This window comes from Cynocephalus volans, chromosome 4 (assembly GCF_027409185.1).
Source record: "Cynocephalus volans isolate mCynVol1 chromosome 4, mCynVol1.pri, whole genome shotgun sequence".
NCBI classification, from domain to species: domain Eukaryota; kingdom Metazoa; phylum Chordata; class Mammalia; order Dermoptera; family Cynocephalidae; genus Cynocephalus; species Cynocephalus volans.
This window is the reverse complement of record NC_084463.1, coordinates 25,604,330-25,627,356: the sequence shown is the minus strand read 5'-3', so window position 1 is coordinate 25,627,356 and position 23,027 is coordinate 25,604,330. Positions and strand designations below refer to the sequence as shown.

Here is a 23,027-nt window from a genome sequence, read left to right as displayed (position 1 = left end):
ATCTGGAGGACTTTTGGGTAACAAGAATGCACAGTGCATTGTGGTTCGGGCTCCTCCACTCATGGACTAGAACTCACTCTTTTGAAGCACAATTTCAAATCAGCCACACCCAGCTGAAGCAGGCAGGAGAGGCAGCAGACCACGTCCTTGGGCCACCCCCTTTTCCGTTTGAGGAGCTTAGGCACACATGGGTTACTGTCTCATCTGGTAAACCTGTTTAAAGTGGGTGCAAAGGGCATGCAACATGACACATATAGAAGCTGTATGGCCTTGAGTAAATGATTTTACCTCTCTGAGCCTCAGTTTCCTCATCAGAAAATGGTAATTACAATATATACCTCGTGGGTTGGTAAAGGAACTAAAGGGGGTGTTTACAAACTGCCCAGCATGCACATGAACACAGGCTCTTCCCGCCTCCCCTGCAGATCCACGCTGCCCTTTGGGGTCAACCCTGGGGGACTAACTGTCTTGGAAGCACCATCTCTGAGCTCTAGAAGAACTTCCAGAATCGGAAAGCTCTCAACTTGTGCAATACACTATTTTGGGTTTTTTTTTTTTTTTTTTTTCCGAGAAATTTCTTAAACTTAGCAATCGTTAAATAAATGCTACCTTATAGCAAAATCATCATGAGTCTGTTTTTTTATTAAACAGATCCTTCTGGGAATCTCCTCTCTCCTTACACGAGTCCAGGAATGCTCCCTAAGCCACATCACAGGTGTGCATTCTTAGCTGGGGACTTTGCTTTGGGGTGCACTTGGAGCAGGAATGAAGAGGGTAATCTCCCCATCACTCGAAGCCGAAGTGGGAGGAAACGAGGCTTTCATGTGGCATGACCGGGCGTTCTCCCCAGAGCAGCATGTTCCCCAGAAGCCGAGCCGGCGGGCAGAGCAGAAACTGCTGCTACTGCCTCCTCCCCACCTTGGAAAATTACCCATCGTGCCACTTCGCCCGCTGGCTGCTGGGCAGATGCCCTGCTACTCTCTGAGGTTGTCCTACCTCCTTAGAATTAAAAACAAAGTGCCTGTGCTCACAGTGGCGAGCTCGCCTTTTCTCCTCTTCCTCCCTGCACTGGAAAGGACAGGATCTGTAAACAAGTCATTAGATTCGAGATCCTGCCCAATTTAGACTCTTTGTCTCAGTTTTCTCCAGAGTAAACTAGTGGTCACACCCACCCAAACCAAGCAAAGCCCAGAAGGAATGCAGAGCCCTGTGGCCAGGCTAACCACAGCTGACCCCGAGCTGCCCAAGGCTCGGCGGGCACTCGCTGTCCTGGGCCGGGAGAGTGGGAGCCCAGTGCCCAGCATTCTATCAGGTGAAGGGCAGTGCATGCGGACGGGCAAGCTGCAGAGATCTCCGTCTCTGGGTTCAGCTCCCCAAAGTGGCTTTTATTTTTGGAAATGCCTCCCCAAACTATCCAAAGTCAAAAATCTATCTCCTTTGAAGTCTGGCAAGAAAACTCCCAAGATCAGCTTCTCTTTTATTCCTGTACTTCCCATACAGGCAGGCTTCTAGAAAACAGAGGCTGCAGAAAATGAAAGTCATGGCCAAATACTAACCAGACAGAAGAATAACTGCTTTTCCCCATGGTCCCCACCCCCAGCTCTGGCATTATGGGCTGGGGAACTGGGCCCCTCTCCTGCTGCCGAAGATCTGTTTATTTTGCACTCCATAAAGGGAAACCAGGCCCTTTTCTGACATTTTGGCTTGGAGGGGGTGGGGAGAAAAGGAGGTCCAGAATTTAAACTCAAAACCAGATCAACTTCTCTAAATCTCCTGGTGCTTTTGCTGTGATTCCTAAATGGGCCACATTGTATGAATCAAGCTTTTTACTCCCTCAACCAATGTGCCTCCATTTCTAACAGTCTGGCTGCTAACCCCTAAGAATGCCATAAACTGCAGTGACCCCTTATTGACTTCCAGCCATGCAAATGCTCCCCAGATGAAAGTGGGGACAGACACACACTCAAGCAGCTTGGCGCCCTCCTTTCCTGCTGTGCCACCAGCCCAGTCCAGCCTCTCCTGACCACCAACAGGAAAATCCATGCCTATGCCCCAGCCCTGCTCTCCTGAGTGGACAGTGGCTTCCTTTAAACAATAAAACAGGGAATTTCCTTTGTCCTGGAAATGTTCCGCTCGTCACCAATGTTATCCTTATCAGCAGACCACAATGCAGCGAGGAGAGGCCCCAGCATGCTTAGGACACATGGGGTATCATTGCAAAACGTTTTCTTCATTTTTTCCCTCTGCTTTGAATTCAAAGCATGACCTTTATGGGTGGAATTCAATCAGGTCATCTCTCAGACTCCCCAGTGGGGAAATAAAAGTGGCACAGGCAAAGTCTATTGTTTCCACTGCAAGAAGAGAGAATGTTGTTTCTCTCTATATCATTCAACCAAATGAGGTGGGATGGGGGATAGGGGAGGTAATAAAAAGACCCTTAAAAATGGTTTAAGATCTTGTTAATAAAACATAGCCTAGGTCCTGGCATTCCCACGGCACTTGTGTAGAGGGTTATTACCAAATGTCATCAGCTCCTCAACATTTTCAGTCCCTCACTGTGGCTTTCACTATTTTTAATGCAATTCATTTTCTATTTGGACAGGTTTGAAAATAGATTTTTTTTTGCCCTTTAAACAACAGGAGAGCAACAGTTCGGAAAAGGGGTGGAGGCATGTGGGAACACCAGAAGGCCAAAGGAATTGCAAAAATAAACTTCTGCTAATGTTAACACTCTTGTATTCCAGGGCAGGAATAATTAATTGTATATGGGTAGTCACTTAGCAACCCCCAGTTCTATTCTGAAAGGCTCAAAATATTTCACATATGTAGTGAGTACAGTCTTTCGTATCAGACCCTACTAGCTGAATAACTCTTGGCAAGTTACTCGAGTTTTGTGTGCCTCGGTCCCTCTCATAGGGAAAGTGGTTATAATAATAGACTCATTCCATGGGGCTGTGCTGAGAAAAACATGCTAAAATGCCCCAGGTGCTCAGCAGTGCTGGGCTCACCAGTAACCACTCAATAAATGTCATCGTCATCATTATTAGCAATACTGATACCTCCTGCCAACATTATTTCAAAGTAACAATAATAATAGTAATAACAGCAATTCCAGGAAAAAAAAACCTTGAAAGCTAATCCCAGTTCTTAACTTCTCTAGAGTCTTAGATCAGGGATGTTCCTCTGAAATTCTAGCAAACACAGATATGTATAGATAGCATGTCTATTCAGTAGGCGTTTTGGTGTTTTTTTGTGTGTTGTTGTTGTTTGATCTTGCAAAATGCTTTTACTGTCATCTTTATTACAACATCACTTTGAGGTAAAATTATCATTGGCAGAATCTCCCTGTTCTGCAGTTGAGGAAACTGAAGTACAGGGAGACCCAGGCCCTTGCTTGAGGTCATGCAGCAGTTCACATCGAAGCCACAGGTACATCTTCAGAGTTCTATTTGCCAAAGAGCAGCCTTACTTTGCCAGGGAAGAGTTCTAGCAAGCTGAAACCAAGTGATTTCATAGGCTGGGATTTTCAAAGGTGGAAGTCAGCCTTCCAGAATCTTCTTGCCCTTGAAATTTCTGGATGCACTGCATACTAAAGGCTAGTTGGATCACGCCTTCAATATTCTTCATTACACCCTATTCGCCTTTATTGAAGAAGAGAATGGACAAGAAAACGCCTTCTGGCCACAAAGATAATGCCCAGAGGGACTTGGTTAGAATGACTAAGCCTTGTGATACTTAATTTAGAAATGCCACGGAGCAGCCATGTAGGAAAGCAGCCGCTTCGTTCATTCACTCATGCAGCAGAGACTTATCAAAGCCCTCTTCTCTTTCATACTGACTCCTGCTTATCATTCAGGGTTCAGCCTGAATGTCACTTCCTTATGGAAGCCTTTGACCTCCGAGACTAGGTTAGGTCCCTGTGTTACACCCTCCCGGGGACACACACTTCCCTTTCCACAGAACTCTCAGTACTTGTAACAACTGACTAAATATCTGTTTTCTCTGCTGGACTATAATTTCTATCAAAGTAGCACCTGGCACCTAGAAGCTGCTCAGTAAACACAGGGATACGTGTCAAGTGCTGAGGAGTCAAACTGGCGAGTCTCTGCCCTCAAGGAGCTCACAGCAAACATTAAACACTGACACTCAGATGCTTAAAATGAGGTAATAGGAATAACTAAATCACCTTGTTCACAGAATTGTATTCTAAACACACTCTTCACATTATTCTAGACACATTCTGAAAAGAACAAAGGTGGAATATTTCAAGCTGAGAGAGATTTTTGTGAAAGTGCATGAGCTGTAGAACTATTGAACTAATTATAAACTCTCCATGGGATCAGGATGAGACTATTGAACACTCCAGTTGGGCATCACTAGGGCTTGAGGGCCGACCTGCATTTTATCCTTTCTGTAGGGCAGGTGTGAGAGAGAAACCAAACCATAGTTGTTAGATCTCAGGACACTTTGCCTCATTATCTCTCATAGTCTGTCCATCTTAGTCTTAACCAATTCAGATCACAAATTCATGCCACAGATTCAGTGATAGACCCAGGATTGACCTTCATAATGATGTGTACATGAGGACTTCCAAAGCAAAAGTCACCGTAGGGTCTGCTCATTAGAGAGACCTTAGTAATGAGGTCAGATCTACCTGGAAGAAGGACTTGGGGATTTATTTCTCTTGGCAATTTTAAAGCCACAGTAGATATGACAGGTCATATATTTCTATATACATGGATGACAGGCACAAAGGAAAGAGAAAAATTGCTTCGTGTCTTGGGGATATCGGGATGTAGATCTTTGGAACTGAGAGGACCACAGAACAGGACAAACCGAGGGAACACTCAGTGGAGGGAAAGTGGGTTTCAAAGACCACCACTCTGGCCAGTTATTTGCTACATTAAGTTGCTTTGTTTATACTTGTACTCAAGGAGAAATGTTCTTATGAAGAGTTATAGGGTTCTGAGAACTAGAAAAGCAAGCCATCTGTTAATAGTATGAAATCCTGCATAATAGGAAATCATATTTCCATGGTGGCATAAAGCATGAAGCATTAGAGCTGAAAATGACCTTAAAAATAATTTAATATAATGGCAGTATTTTACAAATGAGGAAACTTACATCACCATGTTGTATAGGGATTCTCTTTGGCCAAGGTTATTTTCCAATGAAAAGGTATAGCAAAAGCCCATACCTTTCTTTGACAAGGACAATATACATTCAATCATGATTTATGAATATCCCTTTTGATAAATTCTGAATGACACCATTTTATTGAAGGGAAACAAAGTGTATTCTTAAAGATCAGCACAGAATTAGTGATGAAGCCAGCAGGCTAAATGGTAACATTAGCTCCAGCCTCAGGATGGATAGTAACATGGGTAGTAACTTGGTAATGCTGAGCATTTGCTGTTCATTTTGTTTTGCTTTAACATTAGTCATAAGAGTAAATGGAGGTGTTAGACTTCATGCGGACAATACACTGCTGATTCAGATAAAAATAATCCACGTAAATATACCCTTTTGACTGAATTCAGATTTTAAGATGACGTTTTTGACCTGAATTATACACATTTACACTGTCTGATATGGGAGCCACTAGTTATAGTCTTATGTAGCTATTTAAATTTAGATTAATTAAAATGAAATAAAATTAAATTAAACATTTACACCCTCTTTGCACCAGCCACATTTCAAGTGCTCAGTAGCCACTTGAATAGCCAGGCTAGTGGCGACCATACCGAACAGTATAGAACAGGACTTTTCTGTCTTTGTAGAAAGTTCTGTTGGACAGCCCTGAGAAAGACAGTGTACTGAATCTTCCACTTTCCTTCACCTTTAGGATAATGTTAAGAAGGTTCAGAAGAACTGATGGAGTTTTCCAAATCTCTTCTCCTAAACATTGTGCAAGAGCCATATCTCTCATGAAGCTTCCTAAATATGAATACCTTCAAGAGGGAAAATGTTCGAGACTTCTACAGCCCAAGAAAATATTATTGCTTCTTTCTACCAAAATCAAAATTAAGCCCAGAAATTTAGAGTTACCTGACTAGAAAGGGTCACATTAGCTATTTCCATATCTATAAATGTCTGGGCAAGTCATAGAATGTAGTTAATAAGATGGTAGAACAATGAGTTTGTCCAGAACCTTTATATAATCCAACCTCACAAAGATAGACACCACTGTCAAACAAATGAATTTCCTGCAAGGCTGCATTTACTTCATTGTGTGAGATGTTCTTTATATTTGATATATATATTTGAGATACTCTCTAACTTCTTTACCTTCACTCTATGGTTTTGGTGTGGAAAAACACAGAATGTTCCTTCAATGCAGCATCTAAGTCTTGGTGGTGATTTATTTTCATGAAGAAAAAAACACGGGCTGATCTTAGCTAGATTGTGGTCTCTTAAGTATTAGAGATTAGTGTCTGAGCAGCTCAACATCCAGCCCCATGGACTTTGAAATCCCAATTCCCTTGGCCAGGAATAACACCCTAATACATGTTGCAACACATTCAGAACAAAAAAGTTTAAGTTTTTAATCTCAATCGTAAATGTCTGCATGAGGATCATAATGAAAATGCTCAACTGCATTTTCCCTTCTCCATCTCTTCATTTTTTAGCTGCTCTTGTGTGAGTAGAATATGGGCAAATCTTCTTTGATTCACTGCTGGTCACCTAATCATATCTGGTTGTTTCGTGTACCATGAAAGACAGAGATACACCTTTCTTAAAAATCTCAGTGATGTGCAATGAGAATAAAGGTGGGGCACGCCTCGCCTTGGCTCTTAGGTGGGAGAAAAGCCACCACACTCCTGACTTCAGCAGCAGCAGAGGACGACCTTCAGGGCACACTGCTCTCTTTGCTGTGTTGTTCCTTCTCTCACACTGTGGTCAGTGAAACCTATTAGCCGCATCTACACTTAACACAGACCGTCATGACCCAAACAGATCCACACCCCTTAGTCAAGGGAGCTCAGTTCTGCTGTTCCTTCCAGGTTGGAAAATTCTGCTTTCTGGAAGGCAGTGATAAAGCAGAGAGTACAGAAGGACTGAAATGCTAGCTCCCTTCTGAGTTAACCAACTTCTGGCCTGGCCCTGTGTTCCCTAAGCCCATTACCACAGGACACTGAAAAGATTCCAGAAGAGGTGGTACAGGTGAGCGAGCGGGAGCAGCCAGGTGGGCATTTTAAAACTATTCATAAGAGAACGTGGTAAAAGATATGTTTTGTAGTGGAGGATGCTCTTGACTCTTTAACGGCAGAGAAAACCCTAAACACCAAAATGGTGCTGAGTAGCATAGGTTGGACAGTAGAATTTGTTTCTCTGGTGTTTTCTGTTTGACCCAACTCTTTTTATCAGCAACACAAGCCTGGAATTCCTGAAGCCACACTCATATCCTGCCATCGGTTTTTACGTAAAACCCCCATTGATTGGGATGGGAGTTTCACGACTAGAACAATGGCCGGATACAAGAGAGGGAAAAGAGGAATATGGGATGTTTGATCTGTACTGGTGCATTTGTAGGGGATGGTTTCTATATGGGCAACGGGATATGAGTCAGTAGCTAATGGACGAATTTGACCAAATGCAAGAAAGTCTTTGAAATTATTACAGTTAGAATAAAGCAATCTAACGGATTCAATTTAAGCAACGCATTATTTGCTATGTTCGAGCACTGATCTGAACGAGTACGATAATTGAGATAATAATAACTAGCATGATACTTTCCAATTACAATGTATTTTTACTTCCATACTTCTTTGATTCTTAGAATTAGTAAGGCAGGTAGAAAATATTATTATTATTTATTATTATTACTATCATTACTATTCTTATTTTACAGATATAAAAGGAGATTAGAGAAGTTAATATCTGGACAAAGATCACACAGCTAACAAGTGAGATTGAACCTAGCTTTTCAAACTTCACACTGCATGTGGCTTTCGTGAATCGTTCTACCACCATGTCAATAATCTGGCAAAACACTCCAGCAACTCACTGCCGGCCTTACGAAGATTCTGTGTCACCTTTCTTAGGCAAGAAGCACCTTATTGCACCAGAGTCCCACATTATGACGTGTGCACACAAAGTTCCATTTTGTCTCTTTCGCTGACAATATTGCTAACCAGCCCCTGACAATGGAGAGAGAGGGGTGGGTGCTCTCTCTTTAGCAAAAAGTCCAAATAAGGCTCAGAATCTGAAATGCTGCCTGGCTTACAATTGGCAAAAACAACAACTGTATAATGAGTCACTCAGCAGTTAGACAAACTGTAGTAATTAATTAGTGCTTGTCTTCAAGAAACTCAAAGCAACTCAGTACCCCAGATTTTTTACCAAATCCATGGGAGAAGAGGATTGTACTACTGGTTTTAATCCTTTTGGGGGGATGGAAAAGCTGAGATTAAGAAAGGGAGAGTAATTTGCCCGATGTCACCCAGCCAGCCTACGGCAAAACCAGGCACAGAACTCGGATTACCCAAACCCAGTGCTCACTTTGGCACTTTAGAGGGAATGATACACAGAACATGGGACCTCTCCCAGGGGAGCTAGTACAGAGGTGCACCAGACAAGGTTTACCATCAAAGCTTCTGAATGACTATGAGGAGGAGGCAGAGAATGAGGCTTGCTCTAACTGCAGACAACCAAGTCCCTCCAATCAGAAGGGAGTTGAAAGTAGTGTTAGTATCTGGAAAATGCCAATTCACCTGTTCCACCTCAGATGAGACTGACCACTCAACTGACCACTTGCTGATGCCAACTGACCACACACAGTAAGAGCGGCTCTTACGTTTCATGTAGCACTCCATTTCCCCTTCCAGAGGATCTGAACTCAAAGCCCACCCCACCCCCCAGTGACGGGTATACCAAGACACCCACCTTCAGGGACACCCCTTGTTTTTACAGGAGTTCACTATCTCTGGGGCATTTTTCTCTCCTTCTCACAAGTGTGTCTGCATTGTGCATGCTAATAAAACATTCTCTCCTGTTTCCAATTATTTTCAACAATTAAGCATGCAAATGTCTGAACAACATTTATTAAACTTCTGTGGACATTGAGGAGGAAAAAAAGATGAACCAACAAGAATCTGAATCATCAAAGAGCTCTTACAAAACCAGTATTTTGAACCTTTAATTGGAAATGAATCAGAAACAGGCATGCGAAATTTCCCATGAAATACACACAGAGTTTAAAACTTTTGAAGAAGGGTGCTCTGAGCAGAGAATAGCCTGGGTCATACCCAGTCCAAACTGATGGGAAGATATGATTAATTCCTATGAGCTCCAAACCCAGCTCCACTGCCCGTTCATGGCTTGTCTACGAAACCTTCTGGGGCCAAACTCTGGGAAAGTAGGTAGGGGTGACCATGGTAATTCTTTTACAGTAAGTATACAGAGATCCACAAGTCTCCAGAAGGAATAGCTTAGAATCCCAGAACAGCAGCTCCACCCGGCTACAAGCCTTCCCCAAGGCACCCTGAGAAAACTCCCCACATGCCAGTTTCCTGAAACGTCATTTCCAGAAAAGTCATCTGCTCTTTCTCCCTCCCCTTCATTTTTTCTAGAGAAAAGTGCAGAAAGTACAGGTGCTCCTCAAGTCCTTGACCTCTAAGGAAGTCTTCGTTGCACTGAAGACCCTATTTGAGAAAGATTACTTATGCCCTTTGATGCAATGTGCTGTTATTATGGACAAGGCCAAGGTCAAGTTGGTGTGTTTCTCCACAGACAGCGGTACGAGGGCTGGGGGAACTGTGGGAGATAGTGCATGGATCTTTGCTCCAGGGTTCCTGGCTGGTCTCGGACCTGGATGCAGGGCTGGTGGCAAAGCCCAGTGCTGGGGAAAAAGCTCTGGTGTGCGTATGTATCAGTGCAGTCACTCCAAGCCTTTTCCCTAGCATCACAGACGTGGGTTACACCAGTCACGCCCATTCCACCCTCCACTCTCCTCACACCATATCATTTCTGAGTTAGTTTCCTCTTTGAGAAAATAGCCTTTTAACCCAGTTCATCTAGAGATGATAACATTGAGGATTGGGTTAGGGGAAATCAGTATGAATTAACCGTGATCAATCAGCCCACTTAGAGAAGCCTCTTGCCAGGGGAGCTACATTTCTGTTTTATTATTTTCTTACCCCAAATCAGTGATGCTTGTAAAGAGAAAACCTCCTATAGTAACATTTAGGTGGCTACATTATTGCTGAGCTGCTGAAGTGGTTCCTGTGGAAAGTGCCTTCTTCCTCTCCCCAGGAGTATTATGACAATGGTCAGGAAACAGGACCAGTGAACAAAGAAAGCACAAGTCCTTGTGGATTCAATGAGCTTTGATATCTCGGGTCCAGAAAACACCCTTACTGTGCAATGTGCTGTGTGGGAGCAAGAAGGCTTGAGTTTTACTTGAGTGTCTCTTGCCCCGTACTCGTCTATAGACACATTGCATCTTGAAGCCTCAGTCATCTCTTCTGTGAAATGGCCTCTTGCTTTCTATGAGTATTGGCAATGGAGGTACTATAAGTTAGCAATGCATGATACGTGCTTTGAGGGGTATGACAGAGGTAAAAGGGGCTCTCTTAATAGAGCTCCCTTGTTACTGAGGGTCATGCCTGAAAGTCTTTTGGCAATAAGTGCAGAGTAGATGGTGAGGCCAAGGGGTAAGGAATGACATGGGGATACTCCGGGCAAAAAGGGAAAGCAACAACCTCATCCCACTTTCTAAAATTTCTTCTTCAACTGACTGATGACCCTTTGGATACACTTTGAAGCTTCTTTTCCTATATGCATGTTTCTAGAATTAGAATGCCAAACATAGATAGGCTGAAGTCTCTTGGTAGGAAAATGTCTTTGCAGACCTTTTACGCTGAATTAGGGTAACAAAATGTTAAACCCTATATAAATAGTTGTTCCATGTAAGTCTTGAAGGTATATGCGTGTAGAGAGTGGGGGTACTCATGCACTATTATTAAGGAAAATGAGTTAATTTTCCCTCTTTGAATGATATCAGACTAAGGCTAGGATGAGTTCAAGTGGCTCATTGACCCCTGATAATTGCACATGGGTTCATGATGATGCTGCACAGAATGCTGTGAAAGTATGCAAAGGCAGGCTCTTGGCCCTACACATTGAGAATGAAAAATTTTAAATAATAGGTTCTTCAGTGCTAAAATATGTTTGCTCCCAAGGATCCTTGGAGCTATGGTTTTCTTTGTTCTGCCAAAGGAAAAAGGAAATCTATCAGGAAGCTGGGCCAGTCCGCAGGAAGTCTCACTTGGGCTGATAAAAGGAACTGGTGTGAGGTAGCTTTGGATGCAGTTATAAGTCAATCAGCCTTGAAATAACAAGAAAAGCTATTCAGGAGAAACTGGAGCCTGGAGTTAGCCTTTCTCGATGATTTCCGCTCAACCTTGCAAAACATTCCCTTCTTTGTGTTTTTTATAACCTCCCTAATCTGTTATTTTTTAAAAATTGTGTGTCATTTTATGTGTATATGAGAAAAAGAGTATAAAAAAGAGACCAAGAGTTAGAGCAAGAGAGGAGAAGAAGAGAATAGGTAGGAGGCAGAGGAGGAAGCACTGTCAGGTCGAAGAGCGTGCGACTCTCTATCGAGCAGCAAAGCTGCTTTCTAGTCACTCTTTAGCTCATTATGGTAAAACCGAACCTGTAGGTTTGGTTTCACCATCTCTTGCCTGCTCAGCAGCAAGCCTGCTAACAAAGCCAGTGGGCTCTCTTACTGGGGAACACAGGGCTGAGGCCTTCTTGAATAAAGGGTAGTGGAGAATTGATCAATTTAATGAACCTGACCTGTGCAGACTGTGGATGGGGGTCACTTAGACAAAACAAACAACGACCAAACCTGCATAGCCCTCAATACAGGGTTAGGTTTGGAGCCTGAACTATGTGGAGGTGTATGGGTCCATCTGGTGACGTACCACAGTGGCTAAACTCTATGAACTTTGGAGGTAAACAGGATTAGTTTCAAATTATTGGTTTTCCACTTTCTACCTGTATGACCTTGGGTAAGTCACCCAACCTCTCCAAAATGGAAATGATTGATACCTCACAGGGTTGTTACAGGGATCAAGTGTGAATATGGCTTAAACGTTAGAATAGATTTTGGTACCTAGAACTGAATAAATAACATTCTTTTTCTTCTTATGACTAGGACTGCTCTTCCTCATTTTTATTCTCTCTTCGATGGAAGGCAAGCGAGTCTCTTGACCTCAGGTGAGTACTAGGGAAAGAAAGGTTTTACCTGGGGCCATTGAGGCCCAGGCAAAACGGTGGGTGATACATTTTCAAACTGAATTGGGGCCTTTTGGGGTTCGCTGTATGTGCCCATATGTAGCACAGAACCACTTCCTGTTTTAAGAATTTTTTTAAAAAGCCTTCCAGAAAACTCGTTACGAGGTTAAAAATCCTTCTTGAGCATCAAATAAGTCCTCAAAATATTGTTTTCTTAAAAGAATTAAGTGTAAATGAATCAAAACCAGACAAATTCAATATCCTTCCAATTAAACAGGATATTTTAAAAGTCTAGAGGAAAGATGCTTGGGGCCAAATGTGTTTTGGGTTTTAAATTAGACCAATTTTTGGAAAAGAATCTAAGACCCCAGAGCAGAGTCAGGTCCTATTCTTAGTTTGTATTAACAAAAAGGGATTAGCACAGTTCCAGTGTCACTTGGATAAAATAAAAACAACTAGCTCACAGAAATTCATAAAGCACCTGCTAAGAGCTCCAGCCTTCAACTGGCCTTGCAGGTCACTCCATAATCTAAAACTTAGAACTGCAATTGTGGGAAAAGAGTCACATGGGACCAGATAGAACATCTGCGAGAGGTTCAGTCCTCCGCATCCCCAAATAAGAAAAGTTTATAAAGCCCACCCAGGATCAGAGTCATGTAAACATGAGAGTTGAAGGGAAAATTTGAAACCACACCTTCCTCTTCTACATGACAAAACCTTTAACATGAGAAATCTTAAATAAATAATGAAAAAGTAAAGCGACTTGCCCAAGATCCCATAGCTAGTTTGCGGGAGAGCTGGGCTAGGATATAGGTCTCTAGATCCTAGGCTAGACTATTTCTTCCTGTATTTACTACAAAATGGGATCCAAAAGTTGCTGGGATCAGCATATTTGGGATAGAGTGATAGTGCCTATCCCCCTTTTTACAAGTCTATGTCTAATAGTCCCTCTTTATTTTTTACATCAGTTTTTAAAATTATAATAGTAATTTATACTAATGATTAAAAAAAAAACTACATAAACATATAGTGTAAAAAGTAAAAGTCTACTTCTCTATGCCCAGAGGCAACCACTGTTAGTTTTTTGTATACGCTTCCAAAAATTGTCTATACATAAATAAGCATATATATATGTGTGTGCTTTTAATTTTTTTTTTCTTTGCATAAATGCTGCCATACATTTTGGAACTTGCTTTTTTTCCCCATGTAATAATATACCCTGGAGAACTTTCTTAAGTCAGTGTATATGACAATTGATTTTATTCCATGTAACAGTTTTATGGTATTTTCTTTCATGAATTTTCCCTAATTTATTTATTTATTCCTCTATTGGTAGACATTTTGATCATTTTCAACTTTTGCCATTACAGAGAATGCTCCAATAAACATCTTATGCATATATCTTTGGTATCTGAGAGAACATATCTGTAAAATAAATTTTTAGAATTGAAATTATTATCAAATTTGTATAAATATTTAACTTCTCAAATAGATGTTGCTCTCTGGAAAGATTGTGCCAAGTTTTATTTCTACCAGGAGTGTAAGACAGTGACATTTCCCCTTACTCTTTCTAACATGGAGCATTATTAAGCTGCTTTAATCTTTGCTGCCCTGATAGGTTATAAATGTTGGAATTTATTATTTTCACTTGAATATCTTTATGCACATGCTTGAGATTCTTTTCATATGTTTGTGACACATTTGTATTTCTTTCTCTAGCATTGTCTATCTATTCATAGCGTTTTTGCCTATTTTCTGTTAAGTGGTGAATCTTTTCCTTACTAATTTTTAAGTCGTCTCTATAAAACAAGACGTTTACCCTTTACCTTATGTTTGAGAAATATTCTTTCTCATTTATCTTTTCACTTTACTTATGGTATTTCTCTCCATGTTAATATATAAAAGGAAAAACTAAAGCTTAGACCCAGAGAATAAGACGGAGTCACCTTGACTGAAGCTCTGGCTTTCCAAATTGTTCCTGTGATGGATTAGTACCACCAAGGGTAAAGGGGCAATGCACATCATAAGTGGTTGTCACCTTTGGGAAAATGTGCTTAAATATACTATACTAATAAGCCACAAATAAAGATTTCCCCCAATGAGTATTGCTTCTTTTGGAATCTCCAATAGTTGGAGTTTAAAATTAGAATGCAGAGAAACCTCGACTCTTTAGAAGTCTGGAAGAAATAGCGTAGACATTTTGTTTCTGCTCATTCACATGGATGCTCTGTTGAACACTGTCTTATTACAGTATTATTCACGTTTTGGGTGAATGAATAAACGAATGAGTATAAATTAAATGATAGATGTCTAAACACAAAACGACTCTGCAGGCATAAGAATTTCAATTTAAGCACATGTTTTTTATAGACTGTAAGAACATTAACTTAAAGACAACTCACAAGCTGAGTAATTTTATAATGTTAACGTGTTTGTTTTCATATTTCTGTTACATGAACGGTACTGCACAAAATTGTTCACGCTCACACTCCTTGCCGAGTAAAACCAGCAAATACTCAGATATTCAGACCCTGCAACTCTGCTACCAGAAAGTTAGATTCCAGTAGACATGTGAAACCCACATATGTCTAGAAATTCAAGGTTAAAGCTCCCAGGGCACCTGTAATTCTGGCCTCTTGCATGTGTGCACTGAGATGTGACATAAGGTCTTTCATTACCTTGGACACATAGCACTGGCCGAGTAAATGGGCCCTGCTCTTGGGAAAGCATCTCAGGGTTCAAGTCTACATTCTCTTTGATATGGCTTAAAAAAAACCAAATTGTACTCTGGGATTTTAATCATAAACTAAATGGCAGACACATTGTTCCCCAAAGATGGGAAATATCTTAAATACTTCAGTGTTTTAGTTAGTTTTTGTAGGCATGAGCAATTTTGAAGCTGCTGTAGTGTTAATATGAATTTACTACAAATTCATCTGAACCCTCAGTCTCTGATCGTACTTGGAACGATGGTGTCAGGTCTCTGAGTCTTTGGTTTGCTTGGGTGAAATGTCAGTATTTCTAACTGAGGCGACAGGCCCTGCCAACCCATGGGAAGATGTCAGACCTGCCTGAATTTACATAGAAATTTGGTATGAGTTTCGGGGGAACAAATTTTCCTTTTGTTTCTTCTCAATTATTATCTTCTGACTCATTCTCAAAAGGAACTAAACTTGTAGCCCAGGATAGAAAGCCCAATTGAAAAGACCGTTGTGCTAAAATCCCTAGGATATTGGGGACGAAGACACATTTGATGGGGTGGAAAGGATAATCACGTTATTATGAGATATGGTCAAACGGGCTTTCTCCTCCCTGTCCTGATCCCATATCTAATAAATAGATGTCTTTAAAGAGAACTGATAGCATTCCTGATTGCCTGAAGCTGTCACTGGTTGTCTAATCCTGACTGCTGCTCACTTCTCCTGGGGCCTCGGATAAGTGATGGAGTCACACGCATCTCCATTTCCCACGGAGTAGGATGGGAGTGGGAAGCTCCTGAGAGATTTGTGCAGCTCCGTAGATCATCCCTCTGTTCAAGTGTTTTGATTCCCCTTTTCTATATAGACCCAAGTTCTTTGTTATAGAATTTAAGGTCCTCCGTAATCTAGTTCCATCCGATATTTTCACTCTCACCCTCTCCTTCACATGCACCCCTCCCTCCCTAAAGTATTCCACTGTCCTAGAAAGCCCTTGACCATATTTTCCTGTGCAAGTCCTACCTGTCCTTCAAGGCCAAAGTCCAGATCTACTCATGCCAAGAGGCAGCATGCCAGTGTGTATAGAAAAAGCAGGTATTGTGGAATTATTGAAACTCAGGTCTGTCACTTGTTAGGTGTAATGTTGAGCAGGTTGCGTCCCCTCTCTGAAATTTCATTTCTTCCATATAAAATGGACATGTGACGCTATCACCTCCTATAGGGCTGTTGTGAGGATGAGATGTCAGAGTGTATGTGAAAGTGCTCTGCAAACAGCAAAGGACTACATAAGATCTTTCTCTGTCTTTCCAGTTCAAATTGCCCATTCCTTCCTCAGGGCTATCATTACATCTACTGCATTCTGCTGGGCACACACACATGGGTTATCCTTTGGCTAGGTCTCCTGGGCAGCAGTCTTTTTGCCACAGTGTTCTACCTTCACAGAACTTAGTTGCCTCATTCAGTACTGCATAACAGTCATGCAATTGCATTAATACAGTGGGTCAGTTTATGATGCCCATGAGGCCAGCTATCTTTGCACAGAAAAGAGTTATTCTATAGATCACCTAATTCTGTTAAACTTCTAAGATATTGGTATGCAGGGTGACAGTGTGGAGATAGATAATCCCATCCATTGCCTCTGGGGAAACATCTCAAAGTGTAGCACAGACTACTGATGGCAGGTCTATCAGGTCAGTAGCAGAATGATAATACATGAAGAGTAACATCACTTGGTAATACCATCCCACTGATAAATTAATACATGGATAGGATGAACGCTATAGATATGAACTCGTTAAAGCAACAGAAAATGAAACAGGGTGTGGTCTTCTGCAGAGGAAAAGACACCTGCACAGCTCTGAGATTACTACAAAAGCTATTATGGCTGGTTGAAGATATTGAGAGATGTGTGTGTGTGTGTGTGTGTGTGTGTGTGTGTGTGTGTAATGGCCAATGCCATTTAGCCTATTCAATTTGCTACAAAACAATAAGCAAAAGATAGACTGAGAAAGACTGTTTTAAGGACAGGCCAAAAAGAAGAAAGTCATGTTATCCAAAACAAAACCAAAACGTTATTCCATACCTACATTATGTAGCTGGTTCTAAAATGAAGGAAAATAGTCAATTTTCCATTTTAACTCAAGATAGTTGGTCCCTAACTGAAAACCTGTATGTTATGCTTCACATAGAATGAGATTTCTCCCAGAGAAGACTAGGACTTTGCCAATGGCCTGAGTGTTGACTTACCATTTGGGGCTATTACCTGAAGTTTGAGGTAGGAAAAAGGCCTTGATCCACTAGAAATCCTGCCTAGTGGCTCAACATAAAAATTCCCCCCCCCCCTTTTTTTTTGGCTGGTGGCAACTCAGTACTGACATTACACTAATGCTACATTTCTAGAAAAAGGTTTGGTTTAAATCAACCACTTTTTTAAACCAATGCCAAGTTAACTGGTTAACCCCAAACAGAAGGAGACATCAAAATCCTAAATCTTATTTAATGTGGTTGTTAATCAAGACCTTCTTACTACATAGTTTGGAAGAGGGATCTATAAGATATGTTCTGATACATCTGAATATACTTTATTTAAATAGCCAAATATTCAATTATTAAAAGAGTTGAAATAGGAATTTAGCCCACCTGCCCATGGTCGATAGAAGGGCCTATTGGTTACTTAAGTAAAATTCTATATTTTTGTTTGTCACCGGGTAGTGGAGACTTCGTTTTACCCGTCTACAGAAAAAGAAGAGTTTATTTTGGAAAATAGTTGGGTAAAAATCCTATCTAAAAACTTGGAATTTGTTTTTTTCTTTAAGAATGGAAATAACCCAAGATTGTAGAAATACATTTTTCTTTAAGTAACAAAATGATGTTTAGTCCAAAGTGCCAGGTTCTGTATGATTTTTCTTTTAAAGGCTTCTCTCTGTCTCTGTCTCTGTCTCTGTCTTGCACACACATGCACTGCCTCCAGGATTCTATAATTAATAACAACGTAACAAAAGAAAATGATATTTCCATGACATAGTGGAAAGAACATGGTGTAAGGGTTAGGAGCCCTGAACTTTTACCTTGACTCTGTCAGTAGTTAGCTGTGTGATGTTGGACAATTCATTTAATACACTGGGCCTCAGTTTCCTCACCCTTAAATTGAGACTGTTAAGCTAAATACTCTCTAATGCTCCAAAGTTGCCAACCTATAAACTTGAATTTGAATAGCAATGAAGTGAAAGGAAGCTTTTCTGTAGAAATTGTTCAAACAAAACAGGATTCGCCATCTGGTTATTACTTCTGGGGAGCAATTCTGTGGGGTCATGGGGACAAATAAACTGACTGACTCTGTCTTGCTGAGAGTTCTCATGAATCTAGGTGATACGAAGGTTAGAAAGTAGTGGGGGGTGGTAGGGGGAGGTGGCATCACCTTCTTGAGGACAGAAGTCAAGTGTCTGTTCCCCAGACCTCCTGCAGAAGTTTCCCTGCCCTGCCAGCCATAATCTGGCCTCCAGGGCCTGTCTGACGCACTGACGCTCCTGGTTTGCAGAGCCTAGCAGTGCCCAAGCCTTTCTTTGGCATTTCATTCTCTCATCACTCACTGGTCATATGCTGCTGCACTGCTCCAAGGTAAGGCTGGAGACTGATCATATCTCTGCTCTACTGCAACTTTGTTAGAGGCACTTTCCCTGACCATCCCGGCTGCTGTAGCTCCATCACTTCCCATTTCCTAATCTGCTTTACTGTTCTTTAGAAGATACATCACCACTGGACATAGATTTCTATCTTTCTTTATGTGTCCATTGCTTCCACTGGAGTGTAAAAATTCTCAGAGAGTTTAGATCCCTGTTCCATCCTCAATACATAAAGCAGATCCCTAGAACATAATAGACACACCATACATATTTGTTGAATTAATGAAATAGACATTATGGTAAATCCAGACATGTGATCTAATTTTCCAACCAATCAATCCCCACAAGCCTTATCCCAAAAGAGAAATTCAACTAATGTGTATCCTGCTAAGGTAGCAGACTTTATTTAATCCTTACTGCGGACTGTGGCAAAGAGGTGCTTTGGCCCCGTTTTACAGATGAAGAAACTGAGACTCAAGGAGTGAAGTGCCTTGCTGTAAGGCACACAGCAGCTAAGTAGTAGAGCTGAGAATAAACCCAGGTTTTCTGACTCTAAGTCGGCTGTTCATTTCCTCATTTCCCAATTTCATTCACGATGTCTGCATCTTTTCTGTTTCCCCATCTTTAATAGTGCCACACGCATTGAGTCAAGTTTCCATAGATGAAACTCAGTTGGATTCAACTGAAACCTACCTAGAACTAAGATGCAGTTTTTTGAAACCAGGTCATTTCTTAGAGAAGCAACCAGTACCACGTGCTTTTCAACACTGATAATATCACTGTGGGGAGCAGGGGTGGGGTAGGGTGTTGTTTAATATTGCAAGTTAACTTATCTGTGGCAAAAAAAATAAAAAAAAAAAAGACTAACATGACTCCCACAAACTTTGGTGCTCCCAATGTGATGCTCAGAGCCTTCCCAGGAGACATTCTTGGAAAAGAGAAGAGAACATAATACAGAAGGACTTATCATAACAAGGGCAACAAAATTCAGATTTTATAATCAGAAGGAGTTCTGCAAATTACATACAAAATAAAGAGCTTCTGTGAAGAAATACAGACTTTCCTGGCTTCCTCGAACAAATACCTTCTGAGTGCTGAGACCCACAGGTATTTTGAAATATAGACATGCCTTATATTTGGGGAAGAAATATGCAGGTGCATAAAATCACATCCCAGAGTCACTCAAAGCTGATTTTTTTCCAGGCTGTTCAAACTGGGAATGCACATTGTGGAGTTGTGTCTATAAATTAGATTCAGTCTATAGCATCTTCAGACCTCTCAGTATAGAAATAGATTTAGTGGTCATATAGGTAAGCATTCTTGCAAGAGCATATGAGCATAAAATTTTAGGAATAGAGAGGGTTGGAAAGATACTGTAGTAGAGATAATTTAGTCCCACCGTTCCATTTTTACAAAGATTATGAAACTCAAACAGCTGGATTGTGTATGGATTGTGCATTCTTACAGCGAGACCAGAAGTCAGTTGGCCTCCCTCTTAGTCCACTGTCCTCTCCAAGCTCAGTGTTTGAACCACTGTGGGAGTTGGGTCTCGGAATCCCAAGATCCAAAGGTCACACATGGATAAGAAACTGTGGCTTTCACACAATTTAAATACAAAAGTATGCACTAAAGACTCAACCCTTCAGAACTTTGGGGACTGAAAATAATTTGAAAAGCCACTGCTCTGTGGGTGACTCTGCATAGCCAGGTAACCTGGGTGAGAGACAAGTGTGCTCCTATGAAAGGTGTGCAGGGGCTCGCAGGCTCCCAGGACCCACACGAAAAGAGAGGACCTTTACTCCTATCCTTGGCAGGAAGTGCCAGGTTTCTGGTTTTAGCCTGTTCTCACTGCCTGCCATGCCAATCCCTGTGTGTGTATCTGAAGATGTTAGCACATCCTGGGTACACAGACCACAGCTTCCTCCCTGTGCTTAGGGCCTGTGCTTAAAGGTCTAACCCGTGTGGAGATATTGCTTCACTTCTCCTTGGGGTGTCCCGATCAAGACCCTGGAGCCATCTTGCCACCCTTCCGGACCAGAGAGTGACCTTTGGGGTAAGTGGTAAGTGTCTTGATGGGGGGGGAAGGGGGCAGTTTTCTAGAGGGGAGCATTTCATTACTAAACCCAGGGATACAGAGACACTTGCATGTACACATACCAACAGGAAATCAGCATAAAATGGCCCAGTGACCCCCACTCCCTGGTCTCTACAGGAATCCTCTCTCACCCATTCCCTTCGTTCGCCTACTCACTTCATGTTTGAGGAACCCAGACTCTTACAGGCTCCCTTTAACCCATTTCAATCAGCAGTCTCATCTCCAGATTTTCAAGTTCCTTCGGTTGGTGCCTTTTACCTAACTCAGCATATTTCAAACTTGCAGAAAAAAAAAAAAAAAAAAAAAAAAGAACTTAGGAAATAAAAAACCTCGACCCCACCCAGATGATAAAAATCTCTTGAATTCTCTAAGCCCAACATCTTAGCCTCCTCGCACTCAGCCCTGAGAAGGGAGTTGATTCCTCTGGGTTCTGGGGAATGGCCGGCTCTGCCAGTCCCCACCTCACCAGCCTAATAGTTTTTCCAGACAAACTCCTGCTTGGTGTTAGGCGGCAGCCTCGCAGCAGCTATCTCCGGGTCTCATTCATTCCCTTAGGTCCTCTAAGGCCAGTCACGTTAGGGGGTGTCCCTCCTCTCTGTTCCTGGCCCCACTTCCTCCTTTCAGAGGGAGCAAGCAGTCAACGCTTCTGAGTCTGACACGGGACCCAGACCCTCACCCGTCCCTTTGGGCTGCACTTTGCAACCTAGACTCCTGCGTGGCGGTGAAGGTGAGATTGGCAAGGCAGGCGCTGGGGCCGCGGGCTCAGAGCCGGCCACCGCAGAGGCAGCGGCTCTGAAGGGCACGGGACCCTCTTTGAACAGGCAGCTCCGGGAGTGCTTCCCCTGGAGCAGGCGCAAGCCTGGGCGCGGAGGGCCAGGGCGCGGGGCAGCTGCGCGGACCGAGGCTGGGGGAGGAGGTTCCCCGCCGGAGAAGCGGTGAGGCCGGCCGTTAGTCCCGGGGAGCCGGCGACTCCGGAGCGCCGAGAACACGGCCACGCAAGTACGGAGGGAGGGGAAACCCGCCTGCGCTGACATGTAAACAGGGGCTTCCATCTGGAAGAGCCCGCTCCGACCGAGCCTCAGACACACTCGCTTGCACCCCATCCGCCTGCAACGGATCCACTTACCCGCCCCAGGGCCCCCCAGGCAGGGACCCGAGCCGGCGGCTACTGCAGCCTCCGCCCCCGCCGCTTTCGGCCTCTGGCGAACGGAAGCCAGCCTCCAGGCGAGTGCCCAGCGGCGGGAGTCTGGACCCGAACGTCTCCCGCCCTTGACTCCAATCCGCGCCCGGGGTCCCCAGGTTTCAAGCCGCCCCCTCCCGCAGCGTGGTCCGCAGCGCGGCGGGAGGGGGCCGGGCTCCACTCTGGGGCGGGGGAGAGGAGGAGATCGCCCCTGGTGGGGAGCCCGGCCGGCTGTCCCGCGAGCGGGACTCGCCACCCGACTGCCGGAGGAGACGGAGCGAAGCCGGGGCGCGGAAGGAAGGCAGAGCGGCCACGTCTTCCGGGACCCCGGCGCCCCGCGCCCTGCCCGCCCCGCCGCCCGGTGACCACCGCCCCGCTGCTTACCTTAATAGTGCCGTCCATTGGGCCAAGTCTGCAGCCGAGCCCCCCAATATTCCACACATTGACCCGGTTACAGCCTGACCTCGCAGCCCCTTCGGATTAGCCCGGCGCGGCCTCCCTGGCGCCCGGGGCCCTCCCTGCGTGCCCCCTGCGAGCGCCCTGCCCTCGCTCCCCTGTGCACGTTTGTTGTTGTAGCGGAGCGAAAAAGAGACAGTTAACCGGATGAAACTTTTTTTCAGCTAATTTTGGGAAGTGACTTCACTTTGCAAATCGGGGAGGAAGTCCTATCTCTCTCTCTCTCTCTCTCTCTCTCTGCTCTCCCCTCTGCTCTCCCCGGTCCTCCCTCCCCCCACACCCCCTCGCTCTCCCTCCGCTCGGCTGCTCCTGCTTTTCGCATCACACGCTACATAAATATACGCGGAGATGCCCCGATACATTCACGCGCTGCGCACACAGGATACTTGCTCCTGGGAGATAAGAGCCAGCCGGGAACAATGACGGGGTCCACGCCCAGCGTCCCAGCCCCGATTCCCGCAGTCTGCAACCTCTTCCCCCGCCCCCCACATCACCTTCCCCCCAAATCCAAAGCCAAAGCCTTTGGCCGCCTTCCTCTTCCCGAGGCCGTTGGCCGAAGGTGGCCCTCCTGACTCATTCACTTTCCGTTTCTTCCCACAGATACGTTCATGAATGCTTTTTCCAGCCGGAGTCCAATTCGGGGGGCTCGGGGGCCGGCGGGAGCGCTTGCTGGGGCTGGGGATAACCTGGCGCCTACTGTCGGGGAAGATCCGGACACAGACCCAGGCAAACAA

At 43.6% G+C, this 23,027-nt stretch overlaps 1 protein-coding gene across 1 annotated transcript in view; it reads right to left on the bottom strand.

Moving 5' to 3' along the window:
• The window catches only part of FLI1 (Fli-1 proto-oncogene, ETS transcription factor), a 115,643-nt gene extending 93,132 nt beyond the window's left edge, over nt 1–22,511 (bottom strand). Inside the window, exon 1 of the mRNA XM_063093443.1 lies at nt 22,222–22,511. Within this exon, the coding sequence (XP_062949513.1) occupies nt 22,222–22,239 (18 nt within the window). The 5' untranslated portion in view covers nt 22,240–22,511. The remainder of the gene's footprint in view (nt 1–22,221) is intronic.
• Nucleotides 22,512–23,027: the final 516 nt, after the last annotated feature.